Below are 19,626 nucleotides of genomic sequence, written 5' to 3' on the forward strand. Positions count from 1 at the left end.
GGTCACTATGTTGTACGAATTGACAGGAAGGCGGACCAGAAGAACATGGATGCCGGGGATAGCAGATTCTTCAGCTTATATAGATCTGTACCTCAGCTATAAGCCTCTTTGAATCTCTGCTTCTCCCTCTCTGTTTCTCTCACATCAGGATTGGTTCACGGTGTATGAGCACAACCGCAGGCCCAGCTGCACTGTGTCTGACCTGGTCATGGGGAACGAGTATTCCTTTCGAGTGTACAGCGAAAACATCTGCGGCCTCAGCGACGAGCCCGGCATCAGCAAGAACACCGCCATCATTACTAAAGCCGGTAATGTAATCCCTGCAGAGCAGCGCACTCTGTAACATGATATAACCTTTATTTAACTAGGAAGTCACAAGAGATTAAAACCTCTTTTTTCAAGTGAGAGACAGGGTCAGAGAGCGGCATCCAACACATAACAGAACAAAAACATCCAATCACAACATGAAAGTTTTGATGCCAAGGATCATCTAAAGCATGCTCACTTGAAGTGAGCATTATGGCATTTTATTTAGAATACAAACTGTTTCATGATTTTCAACTATAAATCACAGTAACAACATTATAAATACTTGTATTTAATTACTGGAACACAAAACGGAGGAAAATTAATTCAGACTGATTATGTTGAACAGAAATATTCTTTGACAGAGTGTTAAATAACATTTTAATACTGGCCGTGGATTATGAAAGCAACTAGGCTGGGAAATTAACACCTGCCACCAGCCAAATGCTGCTACTGTTGTTGTGTTGTTGCCTTTGCTTACTCTACCAGAACATTTGGCAGCCCACCAGCCAATCTCGTCTGTGTTCCAAACACTAGTCTGGCCTATAAAATTGTGAGGATAGCTGATTCTAGTACCCACCTGACATCATGATGAAACAAAAGTCACTTTCCTGTCTCGATAATTCAAATGGTAACCTGCAAATTGAGACAATTTGTCAGGTTGACAGCATGTGACGTGGATATGAAAGGCAAAACAATCCCAAAGCAGCTGAAAGACACAATAGTTGGTTACTAATGAAGCATTAGTTGCAATTCTTCAACAGACTTGACAGATTTTAAAGTGTGACATGAACTAGCCAGATTGATTTATGGGTTAAATTGTGACATATTTATCAAAACATGTTGCAAATCCTCTCTCCAGGGCACTAGGATTTATTCCTTGAACATTTTTAGCTATTTGGCCTTCAACTAGGTGCTCCCTGAGTCTATTTTAGGTGTCCTACTCCATTGTCCATTGATCAGTGATGTGACTGATTATCATGAAAAATCACAAGTAAACAAAACAACATTATCATCATTATTGTCTTACAAAAACATGTACTATTACTCTGAGCGGATAAACAAGTTTACCAAATCAGTCACCAGAAAAAAATGTTGTCATTGTATGTTTCTGCTTGTACAGTGTACATTTGCACATTGTTATGTAGCTATGGTTAACGTGTGGTTAGATTAAGGCACAAAAAACACTTGTTCATAATTAGAAAAAGATATGTTTTGGCTTGAAGTACCCTGCTGAAAAAGTAGTGATGTCTCAGTGGGAACAAACCACTGGAAACACAATGACCATCCACCATCCCCTTCAGCTTTGGATGACAAAGTCAGCTTATATATTACATCACAACATTGATATGATACATATGAAACATGGAAATGTAACATATTCAGGGTTTACATAAATGTACAATGCCAAAAAAAAATTCTGGTGGCCTCCCTAAATTTACATACATACATAGATAGAAAGAAATATATACATGTAATATTACAACAATCCTTCTTAATGGTCTCTTGAATAACCATGTTTCATCTTGTTAACCCACCAATGAACAAAAATGTTAAAAATCCATTTCAAATACGGAGGAACAAATTCTGTTTTATAAGGCCAAAAAATTGAGTGAGTAAAGAACTTGAAGCTCACATCAGTTTGCACATTGCTGTATGTGTGTTTTCACAATAAGAAATAAACTGAGACATGTAACACCTCTCTATCTGTCCAGGTTTGGCCCATAACCCGACACCCTACAAAGAAAAGGATGTGAACCATTCCCCCAAGTTCACAGCGCCCCTGGTGGACAGAAGTGTGGTTGCAGGTTACAGTGCAGCCATCAGCTGTGCTGTCCGCGGCTGCCCCAAGGTATTACGATCTTCACAGTAATGTGTGTCAATAAAACTTTTTTTTTTCTAATTTGTTGACTTATTTTAGCTGACTTTCTACAGCAGGACCACACCTAAAACACTCCTCTTCTTGTTATATGTCTAAAAATGCTTTTCTGCCCTGGATGTCTAGTTCCATCCCAACTTGTCAAATATCGCCGCTCGGTCAGTGGACTTTTATGTCTACTTATGAAATGCTGGATAACCTCCTGTGCCTGTTGCTGACATTCTGGGACAATGTGTCAGTTTATACCTGTTACTTGCATTGTATCTTTTCAAAATACACTTCAGATTTTAAAGGAAATGGGCAGTTTCTGCTTGTTAGATGTAGACAGTATTTTTTTAAATCAACTTACAACATCAGCATTTGAGTTAATTTCCTTGTGCAACAAAAGCAGGTGGTAAGGTTTAGGCAATAAAAGCACCCATCCACCTCCCCTTCCTGCTTGCACGTCAGATGTCATCCAATGGTGTGTCATATCGATGAAAGATGCCTTTTTGTGTTGACTCCAAAATCACTGGCCAATCAGTAATATTTAATGAGTGAAGATACCATCAATAATTAGTACTGGGATATTTCAAGACTTTAACTTACCTCTTTGAGTTGACTGTCTCTCAAGGAACTGCTATCCCCACTTCTATAAGGATTTCTTTAGTGCAACTCAGCAGATCCACTTTACCATTCCTCCACAACCTCTGCAATTGACACCAAAAACATCCTAGTGGCTGACTCCAACAACTTACTGTTTGCATTAGTGGTACAGGTTGCCAGTTAGCCTTGGCTATGCTTGCCTCATTTTATTAACCTTGTGCTGTTTTGGTTACTGAGATGCCAGGTTCTCAGGCAACCCCAGTATGCTCCGATGACCCAATTTGGAACGCCCATCATAGTTCCGTTGCTGCCAGTTTTTAGCCTACGCAGCCGGTTGTTAGTGGTTTCTTCTGCAGAAAATGCTTCAGTCAGAGCTACCTCTTTTGTCATCATGTCCCCACAGTGAGAGAATTCATGGTCAAAGGTAAATTCTCATTCAACGTCAACATCATCGATATTCATAACTAAGACCCAGGCAGTTGTGCACAGTAATGTTTTCCCTGCACCATAATTATGTCGTACATATATACCCGTTCCCCATAGAATAAAAGCTGACTCCATCTCTTTTATCTCTAGTTACCCCCCCTTTATGCGAACAGTCTATACTCAAGACACCTGTCTCTCCTTTTCGTCTGCATACTGGAATCAATGTTTCTGTCGTCTGAGTTTACATCTACATCCAATGCCTGCCAACTGTACACGTGCTTTGCAATGGTCAGTTGTCCCTATACACATGCAGTATCAATATTTCCATGCAGTAATGTGAATTCAACCTTTCAGTCTGTCTGCTTATACTCAGCTTTTTTACTGTGTGCATATTTATTGTGTCTTGCCTTTTGTTTGTAGTCATGCATCTTGTTTTTGCACTATCCCCTTTGCTGCTGTAACACTGCAAATTCCCCCGCTGTGGGACTAATAAAGGATTATCTTATCTTATTTTATATCCTCAAGAAGGCTTTTGGGGGTCTGCAGAGCACAGAGAGTGCGGTAGATCCTTCCCAAAACCTTCCCCATCCTACTCTAGCATTCCCATCAGCCAGTCAAATGCTGCATATTCAATAAACAATTCATTCGCATCTCGGAGCTGCTGTCCTCATAAAACATTGGTTAAGCTTTAAGATTTATCAGTCATTAAGTGTATTTTTAATGTAGATTTTGATGCCAAATCTGTTTGTTTTAGGAAAATAGAAAAAATATAAAATATGTGTGCTTTCGAGTTATCAATATCATGTAACCAACTGTATATTAACTGTGTATTTTTGTTCAAATGTAGGCAAAGGTAAGGATACTGAAAATTTTGAACAACAAACTGTTGGACTGTCATTTCCTATTGAAACCTGTGCAATATAGGCAATGTCCCCACTGTATCTTCCAAGCGAGCAAACTATAACATTACAGTGCCGCACCGCCACCCATCCAGCATACACCTTACCTGCTGCGTCGGCCCCTGATAGCTCTGCTGCAAGGGTACACTACAGATTTCATGCTTTGTATTTTCAGAGGGAGCATACAGGTTTTGAGTGTCAAACAGCGAGTGTAGAACAGTCAGAGAGGATTTTGATGCCTTTGCAGCAGGAGTGTATTTTTATGTCTGAAGCTAGAACAAGAGGTGGAGCAGAAAGATCTTTGAACACACTTTTTTTTCATCCCTCCGAATCGGCAAAGATTTGTCAAGCCGAAATGTTGACCTAATTTCACCTCTCTCCCTCTCTTCCCTCCTCCCTCTGTTCTCCCACTCTCCCAACATCCCTCGCTCTGTTTATTTACTCCCTCCTCCTCCTCTCCTCTTCTCCTCCATCCCGCCAAAATGTGCCTCCTCCTCCAACACACTGTGCTTCAGCCAAAGATCATTTGGATGAAGAACAATATGATCATCGGTGAAGACCCCAAGTTCCTGATGCAGAACAACCAGGGCGTGTTGACTCTGAATATCCGCAAGCCGAGCATGTTCGATGGAGGGAAATACTCCTGCAGGGCCATCAATGATCTCGGGCAAGACGAGGTGGAGTGCAAGCTGGAGGTTCGAGGTATGAACATCACTTCCCATAATACAACAAAGTAGTGAGTGAGCATGGCCTGGGTCAGGGCAAGTTTGTCTCTGACAGTCTTCAATAAAGCTTAGCATGACAAATCTCCATCTCCTCAACCCCTTTGACTGATCTCCTCTGGTGAAACTTTAGTTGCGCTAAAAATAAATCACCCTATTGTATTTGTCAGTTTAGTTTCAGAGCCACAGATGACTCCGAGTGCTGTAGTTTCTTTAAACGGGATGATCTACTGGCCTCTCATACTGATTTAAATTTCTCTTTCCTCCCCAGCTGTACAAGAGAAAGGACAGGAGGCGAAGAAATGAGCGACGGCACGAAACAGCAGAGGATACAGACGAACAGGAATAGTAATGGATTATGTATAACAGGATAGTCATGAATAAATATGATTAGAATAGATCACTGGTGAGGCTCCGAAGCCAAACCCCCTGCCCCCTCCCCCCACCCCCCGCCTTCCTCCTCCTATATGCTTGCCTCTCACCGCCGGTATGACGAATGCCACATCAGTAATATGCTGTAAATTCTAACAGCAAGCTGGCACCTTGTCACATCCTGACTGAGAGAAGCCACAGAGTAGCATAGTAGCACTGCCCCGCTGTGACCGCGCACAGATGGATCCTTCTTATCTGTGAAGTGGACCTGTCACTGAACACACTTATAAAACAGCCTTTCATCCATTACGGCTCCCTGTGTTGTCTGTGTTTGTGTGCGGGAGGTTTTTATAGGGTGGGGTGAATTTATGATTGTGATGCAGCTGTGGCGCCGAAACCTCTGCAGTGTGACCGAGTGGTTGCACACCTTCTCACTGGGGTGCTAGGTGTGTGATGTGTGAGCAGGGGCCCGTCTGCCCTGTGACAGTTAAATGGAAGAATATTCACAGTGGCACCTCACAGGGTAAAAATGTCTTTAGGCCAACAGTACTGTCTTTACGAGACTCGATAACCTAAAGCATTCATTGGTACTAGCCATGTCCAGCAAACATTTGCGAGTCCATGAATGCAGCGCAGCCGATTAGATGCATAGATGACAGGAACAGCTGCTGCAAATGAATGCAGACTTTTAGACCTAGCATAATTGACAGTTAAGTTTCACTCTTAGTGCAACACATTCTGCTGCTCCATCTGTGCCCAGAGTGCACTCTCCACTGCAAGAGTGTGATGCAATGAGTTACTGAACTGTAAATATTTTTCAACAGCGATCCTATTGAACAGTGCAGCTCCAAAAATTAAAAAAAAAAAAAACAAACATACAGCATTTGTGGCAATAGATGTTCTAATTGTGGTGGGCTGCCACAAATAAATGACTGTATGGGGAACCCTGATGTTGACATAACTTGTCAGTAAGGGGCTAAATAATTTTGGCTAAGGAACAGCTAGCATTTCAGTTTTAAAAAGGGTTCCTTGGACTCTCACCTCAAGATACCCACGAGTCTCCTCAAAACTTGATGAGGCTTATCATTTTATCAGTATCTGATTCCTTGAATCTGCATATTATTGTTTTTAACCATCCAATACATTTTCGACAGCATAGTTGAATCTCTGAAATTCAATTAAGACATTTGGTTTTGGTGTCACACTCACATTTCCTGGGGCCCCATCTGGTCACCACATCAAAATTTCTGGGGGCGCCTCTGGCTATTCAGTGAGGCATGGCCGACATCACTAAGCCACCAGGATTAAAGCGGTACTTATACACAGACATACGTAACCTGCTGCGTCCTTCATGCCTGCACACACACACACACACACACACACAGAGGGCACACATGTTGACTCGTAGACACACCCTCCCCGCCTTCACCTTCCCACGTGCTGCACATACTCCATTCCACATGGCATGACCTACAGTGGTAGGCCCTTTACAGATACATGGCTTACACTCATGCACATGCAAACACAAACACACTCCCCTGAATCAGGGTCTCATTAGCATCACACACTAGAGACTAATTAATGCACCCATCAACACTGCCCTAATTAGCTCTCCCACGTCATTACTGAGCAAACGAATTACCGCTAATTTACACACCCGCAAAACAAACACAGCACCGTCTCTGCTGGGAGAGTCCGCCGCGGCTCGCCTCGCACACCAAATTAAAGCCTCAGCGATGTGCTGCAGCAGACCAGACCAGCGTCCCAAGTGACCCCGCCCTCCCCTACACCCATCTCCACCATCTGACAGGGGGAAACTTAGAAAAAACAACAACTTGGAGACAAAAAAGCAGAAGTTAAGATTGAACACATAGTTTGTTTGCTACAGAATAAATACATCACCCTCCTCTGGAGACATCAGGGTACTTTCCTCTCCAGGCCTGTCCCACCAATGACTGCATCAGGTCCTGGTCTCATGTCTCTCCAGCAGAGGGGGTAAGAGCACAGTGACAAAGACCACGACTGACCATCATTGGGGTCTGTGGTGTAATCGTGAGTGGCAGCTTATTAAGAACTATTACATTACCAGCACATCTCTACTGAAGCTCCAAACCTGTCGACTTCCAAAACACGTCAGCCTAATCCTGACTCTTGGCACTCACTTTAAAACATTCAGCACTTCGGAGCACAATAGATTGAATTTCCTCCTTTACATTGCAGCGTGTTGTTAGAAATGAGTTGAAATAGGGTGAGGGCGTAAATGCCCAGATAAAGCAGGGAAAATCCTCCAGATACCTGAAAGTAGGCCACGATTGGTTGCACAGTAGACCTGCAGTGCAGCACAAAGCTTAAATTTTGAACCCTGTCGAGCAGTAAATGACTCTGCGAGTGCGTGTGTGGCTGCGCGCGCGTGTGTGGATTAGGTGTGGTGTTGATATAATCTTATTGTCAGTTAACCTGAGACACAGTGGGGTGTGTTACTCCTCCTGATTGACACATGAAAGCGGCACTGAAGATACACCGCGTGCTACTTTGCATGGAAGTTTTCGGGAAAAACAGAATCTTCAGAAAAGCAGCGTGTAACCTCGATACTCCACCTGAGCTTTACCCTCTGTTCCCTTTCTCAAGAGTGATGTTCAGTTGCTAAGCAATCAAACTAATTGTATCTACTGGCATCATCCGCGAGCCTTATGAAACTTTCAAAACATGTGAAGGTGCAGATTTACAATGCTACTGTCAGTGTTTGTGTCTGCCTCCCCCGGTCTCACACAGCTTTAAGTAGTAAGCAAAAAAATAAATAAAAAAACAGAGCATTTTGTTTTCCCCTCATTCCCTGTGACACACCTTAAGGCTCTTTAAGTTTGTGATGTCTGAATGAATAATTAATGAGGAAGCATGGCAGCCCAGGAGTAAACCATCGGCTTCGTCTCGCACACTGTATCTGCTCTGCTGTCTTTCCAATATTAGAACAGGCCTGCCTCAGACGAAGACAAGACAAAAGAGAGTGACAAGACAAGTCTAACCACCAGGCGAGAGGGAGGCACAATCGGTGGGGTGCAAGCGCTGTTATGTCTGCATGTGCGGATGTGCATTCAAGAAAAGGAAGGACGAGATACCAGAGAGACAGAAACAGACCTCCTGAAACAGTAGGATGGAGGGAACTATAATTATGCAAGTAATTATACATGAAATCACAGACTTGGAGTGAGAGAGGAAGAGCACTGGAGGGAAAGAGCCTTGCAGTGAGTCTCATCCATGTAATTACAGTATAAGAACTAAATGAAACTGAGGGGAGAACACACACATATCATATAGGACCATCCACCTGTTTTCTCTGTGCCGCACACAATGTCCATCCACTTCCATTTAAAGCTATGCCCTGACCGTCGCACTGTACGTTTCACCACGCTTATTCGCACATTGTCTTTATCTTCTGTTGCTCTGGGGTTTTTTTTGGTTGCCATGGTATGCTCTATTGAATACCAGTGTGACTTATACCCTGTGTCATCGTGTTCATTGATTAAAGAGCCCGAACCCTCCCTTAGCTCACAACCCATATAATGAGTACAATGTATCTGGGGGTGTGTAGGGGGGGTGGAGGCGTTAAAGGACAGAGCTGCCCTCACATTTCACAATAATGACAACTTCATGACTGCATGTAGCTGACAGAAACAGACAGCTTTGTCTAAATCGAGGGCGACTCTGATGATGAGCTTCAGTCTATGTAAAGGAAAATCCTCTGAAGTGAGGACATTTTGGCTGGGTCTCTTTTTTTTGTAACATGAGGTTGTTTAGGGCCACAGGGACTAGAGTTTTGAAAAAGATAGGAGGGACACACACAAGGCTAAAGTTCCAGTTTTAGTATAGTCATAAAGTATTTATTTAGTTACAAACTGTGTGTTTTATTAATTGATATAGATAGATAGAGATTCCAGACAGTCCAGTCGTTTCTGCAAACCACAGATATGTCATAATTGTATGTTTTCTATGTTTCACATCAACATTTCAAAAGTGACGTAGTTCTGATGACATGTAACCGACAATGCAGTCTCATATATGTGAAATGGACCTTTTATTATGTGGTGGGCACAAAATGAATTAAAATTAGGTCTACATGCTAGCGATAAAAAAGACAATACCTATGCAAAGTCTATTACAAACGATTGCACTATCAAACAAGTTATTAATGGAGTTAACGCTGTGGTTAGGTTTAGAGCATGAAACACAATTGATAAGGTTTAGAGACCAAAGAAACCCCTTTGTTTTTGTTTTTGGATAAAATAACTATGTATGGAACTTAAGTGACATACACTTTTGTACTCTGCATAGTCAAATAAAGTCTGTAAATTCATGTAACCACATTAACTTTTGGTTTCACATGCGACACAGACAGTGGTCTCCCAGTTGTCCATATTTGTTTTACCCATCCACCACCCCGTCCACCCATCCTATGTGGATTTTGGCTTTTTATACTTTATTTTTAGTGCCCATGACAACACAAGATCCTCATTAACTTTGCACTGGTGTTGTTTTCATGAATTTCTAACACATATCGCGCCCACCACGATGTAATGCATTGTTAAGGGTTCGTCTCCATTTCGCGTATTTATATGCCACAGGGCTGTATATAAACTGGAGGTGGAAGGGATGATGGATGGTGTGATACCTACAGACAAGACTGACTGTCACTGTTTAAGACCAAAAAACAACAAAATCAGGGTTTTTTTCAGCAAGACATTGGGTCATTTCCATAACTATCTGTTAATGTTGTTGGCAAGTAAACAAATGTAAAGTTCTAACATTTTCATTGCATATTAAGGTACAAATGTTACATATTTGTGGTTTGCAGAAATGTTCTGGGCCAACGTATAGTTATATGGATTGAGTTGCCATCGATGGCCTTGACATAGAGTTTTTGGTATATAACAAAAACAGAACCTGTAGTAGAATTAAACATTAAATAGTATGTATGTAAGTGTGTTGCAACTTCATTGTAACTCAAGTACAGTAGTTTTAAGCAGAGTTCACAGAGGATAAGAATTTAGGTTTGTTTCATCCATTTTCAATTCGGACACTATTTTCCATCATTCTTTTAGTATGTCATCCATTTTCCTGCCACTTGACATGGTCCAGGTCACAAGGGAAGCAGACTAAGCAATTTAGCCCAGACGTCCTTCTCCCCAGCCATGTCCTCCAACTCCTGGTGTTTCCGTCGTATCCCAAGGCATTCTCAGGCCAGATGGGACACATAATCCCTTTAGTGTGTCCTCTCTCTCTGGAGTCTCCACTCATATGGACATGTCCAGAAAACCTTCCACAGTGAGGCAGATCAGATGCCCAAACCACACGTCCTCTCAGTGAGGAGAGATTTTTTTTAGTGTCAGCTCCTCCTGATGTCTTTAAGGCTGAGCCAAGACCCCCAAGTAAGGCAAGTCATTTTAGCCACTCGTATCCACCGTCATCTTGTTTTGATCATTTCTCAGAGCTCACGACCAAAGGTGAGAATTTGACTTGTAAATCCACAGCTTTGCCGTCTGTATCTGTTCCCCTTTTATTATTACTGCCCTGTATCCCTACTGATCCCAAACCAGCCTCCTGTTTCTCCAGTTCTCCATCTCAGTCCCACACTTATGAACGACACTCTGAGAAAGTAGAACTCCTTCACTCCCCCATCCACAGGGAAACAATTCATCATTTATCAGCAAATACACATTATTCTTTTGGCCATCCATACATTATACTGTAATCATTCCTCCTGTCTGGTGCCGGAATGATAAAATCCAGAAATGTCTTAACATTTTAGCACACCCAGTTCTCTTGAAGTCAATGGGTTTTTTAATGTTTTTTTGGTTAGATGCCTAAAACAAGGTTTGTGGTTAACACACAAGCTGAGATATTTTCATGTTTTGTTCTACGACATAGAATAGCTTACATCAATCGATACCCTACTCATAAATTTTGAAGCCTTTATGTGTCCTAAAAAAGGCAATTGCTAACAAGTGACTCAGATATACAGTCTGGTTGTGGTGGCAGAGTTAAATTACGCAACTGTGGTGTGTTTGTTTACAGCCAAATGTTAGTTGTTGTTTTTAGTTTGGTGATTGCTTTCACACTTGAAAAATCATGAGGATGGCATTCATTTGTGAAGATCATCTAGCTGAGCAAAATTTGTAAGTATTATGAATGACGGGTCTTATTTTCTGCAATGATCAGAAATCTAATGGAATAATCCCATGGGCTTTTTGAAGAGAGCATTAAGGTAACACTAACTTCAGTCAGCCTACAGAAAAACATCATCCATCATGATTGGGGACAGAGTCTACAGTACTCTTCCCAAACAAAAATTATTTTCCAAAGTTCAGCAACAGACAATCTGCAATTGGAGTAAGTCAGCTCAAGTAGGGATCTAGCATTTTAGGTTGGAAAGAGGACTCGTGTGTTGCAGGTCCAATGAAGCCAACAGTATGCATCATCAGCAACAAGCAGAGGTGCAATGCTAAGGTCACCAAACTGTATGCTGCATGAAAAATAAGAGAGTGCGGGTACAAGTCACAATTTTGTCAAAGTACCACACCTACTGGTAAGATGTCTGGGTAACTATTCTTACCAAAGCCCCACCATTTGATTTGAGATAAGTTCTTTATTACTCACTGCTCCCGAGTCTTAACAGGCTGCTCTCAGAGCCATGTCTTATCACTATATTGATTGCTCTCACTGTAATGAACATGTCCGCTGAATAAGAAATTTTGTTCAGAATTGATTAAATAATAGAAAATGGGTGGAGAAGACTGTTGGAGTTAGGCTTAGATTTGGAAATTAAAGTAAGTTTTACCCTTTGCAGTTTTGGTTTCTACATAGCAGTGAGAATAAGCATTTTAGGGAATAAAAATAGTCAACAGAAGGTTCCTGTAAGTAACATGTGTGGGTGCACACACGCATACATATGTGTGTAGGTGTTTAATGTGTTGGCACACATAAATGAGCCACATATTGTGTATGTAAATCCATCTGCATAGTGTGAAAGGAAACAGTCTGGAAAATCATGAAAACATATGCAAAACACTGACAAACAGCATGGATAATGACAAAAAGTGGTCAAGACAGACACCTTAAAGGATGTCTGCTACACGATGCAAAATTATTAAAATGACCACATATTAAATCAGTCACATCAAAGGCTCAGTGAATCGAGACATTCAGCTCCAAATCTTCTAAATAGAAAACAAATATGGCTCATTTAATGTAATGACCCAACATCTAAAGATGATTTTGGTTTGTGGTAGCCTTTAAAGCCAAAGAATGCCTTCAGCCCAGTATCAGTCGTCAGCTGAGAGACATGATGGTGGATCTGTAACAGTCATGCACCGGCATTATGTCTAATGATTGATCTGGATGGTCATGTAACAGACAAGGACTATGAGGCCATTTCAAATGGCAGATGCAGCCTCAGGTACAAACACAGCTCCATCATAATGTCTCCACACTGCACAAGTCACTACTGCATGCATACACACTGTAGTCTACACGATGCAAATGCATGGTGAGACTGTAAGTATAATGTGGGACAAACTCTCATAATATCACAGATTTGGTCGATATATGCACAGTGACCCAATCTCTGATATAGAGTCTTTGTTGTCCGCATCCCAATGTGGGTTGAACTGCAGTCAGCAAAGGCCCATGTGATGAGACAGATGCTTTACACCAGTGGTTCTACTGCAGCTGCCAAGGGGTATGTTGAGAGATTGTTGAGTTGCTTATCTAATTTGGAAAAAATGGAAATGATTATTTAAAATAAAAACCCACGTATTGAGTCAGCTTTAACACCTGACCAGTGTTGCGTTACAGAGTGTGTGCAAACTACCAAGCAAGTGAACAGAAAGTCTAAACAGTTCTCTGAAAGCAATGGCTTAACGGTTGAAACAGTTGAAATAGTTTGCTGAAAGTAAAGTGATGGCGAAATGAATGGGAACCTGAAAAAGATGTCCCCCAGCCAGGAACATAGCACTAAATTCGCTTAATCAGTCTCTGTAACCATGACTCTGACTTGCACTGAGCTCCGCCTTAATGGTATGGTATGGAGAATAACTCCCAAACATATTTCAGCCCCGAGGTTAAAATTAGTCAACCAATCAAAAGAGAGGAAGAAAATCAATAGTATCTGCCAACTGCCATTTCCCAAACAGGTTACGATTAGTAAAAAAAAAGGATCAGGTTAAGGTTACTTTATTTCTGAAATATTTAAAACTGAAACAGAATATTGAACTTGGGAACATAAGACCCTGGACACAAAGGACCCTGGGTGGGAACATAGGAGTTTGGGAGCTTAGGACCTTAGAAACACAATGTAGATATGCTCTGAGCTTTAGCTGGAGGGTTGAATTGTGCTGTTTTTGCCACTCCAAGTGTGAAAATATGACTGCAGACTTGACCAGACGGCTCAATCGTGTGAAAAAATATTTTAAATATATAATACACAGTGTTAAATAAAATCCAATTCATAATTCACATTAACACATCTGGTACATGACTAGTGGTGTCTGTCGAGGGGTATTATCTGGCAGGGCTCACATAACCGCTGCTGTACAGTGATTGCGATAAAAAAAGCAAGAAACAGTTCATGGCACTTTGTCTCACAGCTAAAACTTAGAGGGCCTGATTCCCCGTCGGAGGCCAGACAGCACACACTGCAGGACACTTGTAAAACATTTTTAATCTGTTCTTTTCCCAGAAAAATAAACGATTCAGAGAGCCTTGGATATTTTTCGTTATGGGAAACATGTTTTGAACAAAAACTCATGAACAGCAACATTATCTCAACCAGTTACATCATTGAATTTTCATCACAGGATTTTGGTTTCCATCATCCCCCCCTTGAAAGAAGCTCCAAGATCCTACCGCGCGCCGTCCAAGACAGTGCATGAAAGCTTCGTTCTGAGCACCGAAACTGTTCCAAAGGCTGCAAAGGGTGGTCGTCCTCCTTATTAGCTGCTTGATATTCACATATTGTTAGGGTGCCTCTGTTATTTTGTCAACCCCCTGAATGTGTTCATTTTGTTCTCTCTGCATGTGTTTGATCATAATGTCCTCACCTCTGCTGGCTCCTCATCATTAGCTCCTAGGAATCCTGCTGAAGATTGTCTCCTCAGTCTGTCACAGACCAGATCGGTCTACGGTACAACCCCCCCCCATACAAACAAACACACACACACACACACACACACACACACACACACACACATGACTCCCCAGAGAAGAAGAAACTGGCAGCACTACCAACTAATCTCTGCATTTTGTGAGTCCCCCCCCCCGCAATGGAAAACCCTCGCTGTTGAATTAGATTTGCTTACTCGTCCTCACCCATCTTCAAAGGACTCAGATAACTGAATATACCTTTTATTCATTTCATGCCACTGTAATTGTTTTTTTTCCCCCACTGAGCAAATCCCGAGCAGGTCTTTGGGGAATAGACTTGTGTATATGGCTGCGCTTTCATCTGCATTATGTTTAGTAATAGTATTATTATTTTAGGGTATTGTTTTTGGTAATTTTTTCCCGTACTATTTGTTATATTTTTCTGCTGTTACCGTGCTTTTTGTTTTCTGCTTCCGCTCTGATTTTGGGGACAGCCTTTAGGTGAGAGGGACTCATCTGCTATCACAGGGTGGAGGAAAAAAATGCCTCAAGGTCTTTTCATTAAAACAATTACGCTAATTTCACTTTACTTGCTAAAGAAAAAAATGTTTTATTTTAAGGAGTCTGGGGTTGGAAAAACTGCAAGCAGCGAAAAAAGTGCATAAAAAACTCAAAGAGTGGGTGAGAAAGAAGACACTTAGACTGTCATGATTCAAGCAGAATGATGATTAATGCTTTATATATGTTTCATGGCTTTCTTTGATGAAGACAATAAGAGAAGCTCAACATTAAAGGGATGCAGCAATTTCTCTCCACACATCTGCACTCCCTCCTTTATCATTAAGGATGGAAATAATTTATCTGCCCAGTTTCGTGTTGAGAGTGATGCTATTAGTTTCCCTGTGCTTGTATGACCACAGCCTTACAATTAGATCTTTCAGATAAAATCAAAGCCCGCTGTCGCGTCAGAGCTGTGGTGAGATATCAATTATTACAGACGGATCTAAAATAGGACAGATTAAATTTCACAGTTATGGCACTTTTTTTCTCCCTCTTCCCTTTTTGGCACACAAGAGAAGTCACACAAAGTGTTGTTGGTTGCATTTCTGTGTAAATGTTTTCCTCACATCTCTTGTCTCAGTCAGCACTGTCACATTCAAAGCCCCCTGTGTTAAAGAAGCTGCTCTGATATGTACCTCAAAAAATAAAAATAAACAACTTTTAATAGCGCTTAGATGATAAGTCAGATTCAGCTCACTGAAGTCATGCGAGTCCAGTGAAGCTGTGACTTCTTTTGGTTAAACTTTTACTTTTGGAAAAGCTCCAGCGCAGTATCACACACACTTAAACCTCAAGCTACAGAAAGCTTTATGCCGTCCTATATGTCCCTGTCTCATCTGAAGACAGATCTACGAGAGCTGGTAAATGAGGCAGTAAATATGTTTGACTAGACAGTCGGTGGTGAAAGCCATTTTAACCGAAATGTCTCCGCTTTATGTGCCCCGCTGTCATAAAGTGAGCATTACCTTTCACTGGAACAACATATTCAGGTTCTCATGTTAATTTGTGCATCTTTAGCTTTTAAGATGCATTTTTTACCTCATTGTACTCACAGATCCAAATGGACATGAGAGGTTTTGATCTGTTTCAGCAATGCAGAAATTATGCAGTGCACAAAACACCACCATGCTTGCCTGACTGATCCACTTTTCGTGGGCAAATTCATTTCAAAATGTCATATGGAATTAGGTAGACTAATAAAACTGGGTATAATCTCAACTTTATCCACTTCTTATGCCTTCTCTCTTTAAATTCAAGATATTTGCTTATTACACATGCATAAGCACCTCTTCCTTTTTCTTTGTTAGAATCAATTTAAACCTTTTTTGTGTTGTGTAGTAAAATGGTATCACGTCCAAGCTCATGACATTGCAAGGTGTCTGCATAATTTTGTCCACCCCATTTATATCAGTGAGGGTAAGCTGAATAACAGAAACACCACTTTGTATAACATTATAACTTTCATGAAGGGCGGATTTATTGCAGGACCATTATATTAGACTGCATTACTTTTAGAAAGGTGTACCAAATAAACGGGCAACAAGTCAAATATTGGAATGTTAAAAACAAAATAAAAACATGTCACCTTGTGCAAATATGACAAATATATGGTGTCTTACTAACCTGACCTACTGCAGCTTTATAATCAAACCAACATTTTTGGTGAAGGTCTGCATCTGGCCAGATGTTTGTGGAGTCCACCATTGTGCCAGGCCTACTCAAGAGAGGGCTGCTGTGACTTGACTCCCAGGCAGCCAGTCAGTTCAGTCTTACTCCGGTTCACATCATCAGGCTGCATCCCTGGGGAGGAGTCAGAAGTTTGACAGACAGGCCTGCTGCTGAAACACTTGAGAGGACAAGCTCAAGGTAAGTAGTGGAGGAGGAGAGGAGGCTTAGGCATTAGGCACTCAGCCATAATCATGTTTGGTTCCTGCAGAGAGTGCATGGACACGCACACATGCGTGTGTTCAAGACAATCAGCTCACACAGCCAAACCCAAAGCTCAAATCTATGCATGAGGACAATGACGCACACAAATGCAGTAATGGCATGCTGGGTTGCACAAAAAGTCGACTTTGTACACACACATATATATATATACATAAATATATATATGCACCCATGCAGGTTCACTGCGACAACAACATTGTCCATACTGAGGAGGAGAAAAAGGAGAGAAAAAAGATAGCATGAGGGAGAGGGAGAAAAGAGGTAGAGTGAGGGGACGAGTGCAGCAGTTTTGAAAGCGTTTGGCTCCGTTCAAATAGTTGCCATGGTTTCGAGATGTTTCCATGGAAATGCTAGCTGCCAATAAAATGAATTTGAGGAGGATCTTTGCAGCAGGTTGGCAGGAAGGTGAGAGTGATGTGGGAGAAAGGGGACAACAGGAGCGGCAACAAATTTTGGGGGGGGGTCACCTCACTAGTTTTGCTAATGCACAAGCTTGACAAGACGGGTCATCAGGGGAGAAATTTAAGGTAAACAAGGTGAGGGGAGCATGCCACGAAATGAAAAAGCAAAAAGCACTGACAATGGACGAAAAGGATCTGTATCCAGAAAGATCCAATTGTATACAAGCTTTTGGATCTGTCACATATCAATAATATTTTCGAAGAGTATCCTGGAAGATCTGATCCATAGCAGATCCATAAATATGATGTTTTCCACATATGATATCTGCGACATATCCGTTAGATTACCAGATTTGTGTATCACAAAGACCACAGATCTGGAAAAATACCCTCAACTGTTTTTCAGGCAACTGCAGAGACAAAGAAATCTGACTGACATATTCACCGATCTGCAGTACTGTCTCAGCTGGCCAAAAAATCGGATCATATATGGTCGAGTACAGATCTTTACACAAGCATGTTAGGAATTATATGTTTAACATTAAACTTATTTGTCAAAGATGCTAAATTTGTAATATTTATATAGTATAATCTGTTAGAAAAAAAAAAGGCAAGGTCTCCCTTAGCCCAAAAATCTTACAAAGACAAAGGAGCTTACAGCTAGCCTGACTAGTGGTATACAATTTTTTCTTTGGCATATCCATAGATATCTGGAAAATATCTCATCTGTTGCATGTGCCTCTGTATATTGTCCGTATATTATTTCAGGGTCCAGTCCTGTTTATGGATGAGTGTGCATTACTCTCTCTAAATTTTTTACACACACACATGCAATCATGCACACACAGGACCTATAAACATGCATTAGTTGTAAAGAGATGTCAAACTGACAGACTGAGCTATCACCACCCAGCAAGGTCTACAAAAAGTAAGTGCCATTTTCATTTTTCATGTTTGTGGTGTGTTTTTGGTTGGTTGCTGTGCTGACATTTCTGTTTGGTTATCTTTAATGGTCACTGTGCCATGACTATCCATCCATGTTTCACCCTGATTCTGGATTTTTCAGGGTCTAATTTTGTCAATTTATAGAGATATTTCAAGATAGGCTGTGTCAAAGATGCAATGTGTATTCTTGTGGATATTGTCCGTATCTCTGACATATACAAACATATCTGACCTTGGATAGCTCCGTATTTTCTGGTCATAGTAGTAACCATGGCTTCACAGTGCAGAGCAGGTAAATACATAGGAGCCTGGCAGGCTGCTGATTAACGTGTGTGATCACAATCATGTCTGTGTGCATGTTAGATGGAATGTGTCCAAGAGCATGTGTGAAAAAGCGTGTGTGTGTGTGTGTTTGTGCACACAAACTCACTCAAAACACTTTCCACTAACTCTCTTTCATGGAAGCGGAGCCAGCGAAGGGAGCTGAATGCATTAGCGGGGCACCAACTCTGACGCACATTTGTTTATGTGTGTACACGAGTGTTTAAGATCACAATGTTTCATACTTTAGCTGTTCCTTCAAGGGCTAAACAAAGCTTTTAATGTGCGCTCAGTTGGTGAGCGATGTCTGCTCTCCTGCATCTTCTGTCCCCCACTCTTCCTTCTTTCCTTCCTTCCTCGCGCGCTTTGTCTTTCCGTCTCTTCCTTCTCTCTCTTGTACTCTCTCTCCCTCTCTCTCTCTCTGAAGGACAGAGGTATTCCCACGTTTCTCGGTCGCCATGGCAACGCTGCAGCAAGAAAGAAAGAGAGGCCGCAAGAGGCAGGGGGTGGTGGGGAGCTGGGGGCGGTGGTGGGGTGGTTGAGGCTGGGGATGTGTGAACAATGCTAATGCTACTTCACTGATCATCGATTGTGTGTTTTTTCCCCCCTTCTCTCTGCCCCCCACCTCCCAACCCAAACTCCTGACACAACACCCCCCACCACTGCCCTCCACCCTCCCACCAACGTTTATTACTCTCTTTTCATTTGTATCACTCTCTTTCCATCCTCATTACTCCCGCGCTCCGGCCAGCATCCTTCTCCCTGTGGTTTTAAAACTCAATCTCCACATAGTGCTGTCATTGTTATCATTATTATTATTGGGTCATTTAGCAGGCAACGTTGGTATCCACGGCAACCCGGAGAAGTGGCACCGGTTCCTTGGTGAATACCAATACAGACAAGCATCCATCAATATCCCAGTGACTCATTATCAGTCTAATGGTGAGGCCGCCGCTGTCACGCCAGACTATAAATAATGTCGTCTCATTAGGCACCAGCGCTGCCGCCACCGGTCCATGCGTAAACAGGTCCAGTGTGAGCAATGGCACAGAGGTGGCGTGCCCTTGCATGGACGCTTGCACAAGAAAGTGCTTTGCGCTCACTTGCAGGGAGAACACTGCTGA

General features: G+C 41.9%; 1 protein-coding gene across 1 annotated transcript in view; it reads left to right on the plus strand.

Moving 5' to 3' along the window:
• The window catches only part of mybpc2a (myosin binding protein Ca), a 67,038-nt gene extending 61,553 nt beyond the window's left edge, over window positions 1-5,485 (plus strand). The window contains exons 26-29 of the mRNA XM_042504655.1: window positions 149-308; window positions 2,022-2,158; window positions 4,611-4,797; window positions 5,089-5,485. Of these exons, the coding sequence (XP_042360589.1) occupies window positions 149-308; window positions 2,022-2,158; window positions 4,611-4,797; window positions 5,089-5,123 (519 nt within the window). The 3' untranslated portion in view covers window positions 5,124-5,485. The remainder of the gene's footprint in view (window positions 1-148; window positions 309-2,021; window positions 2,159-4,610; window positions 4,798-5,088) is intronic.
• Window positions 5,486-19,626: the final 14,141 nt, after the last annotated feature.

The sequence above is a fragment of the Plectropomus leopardus genome, chromosome 17 (genome assembly GCF_008729295.1).
Source record: "Plectropomus leopardus isolate mb chromosome 17, YSFRI_Pleo_2.0, whole genome shotgun sequence".
Lineage (NCBI taxonomy): Eukaryota > Metazoa > Chordata > Actinopteri > Perciformes > Serranidae > Plectropomus > Plectropomus leopardus.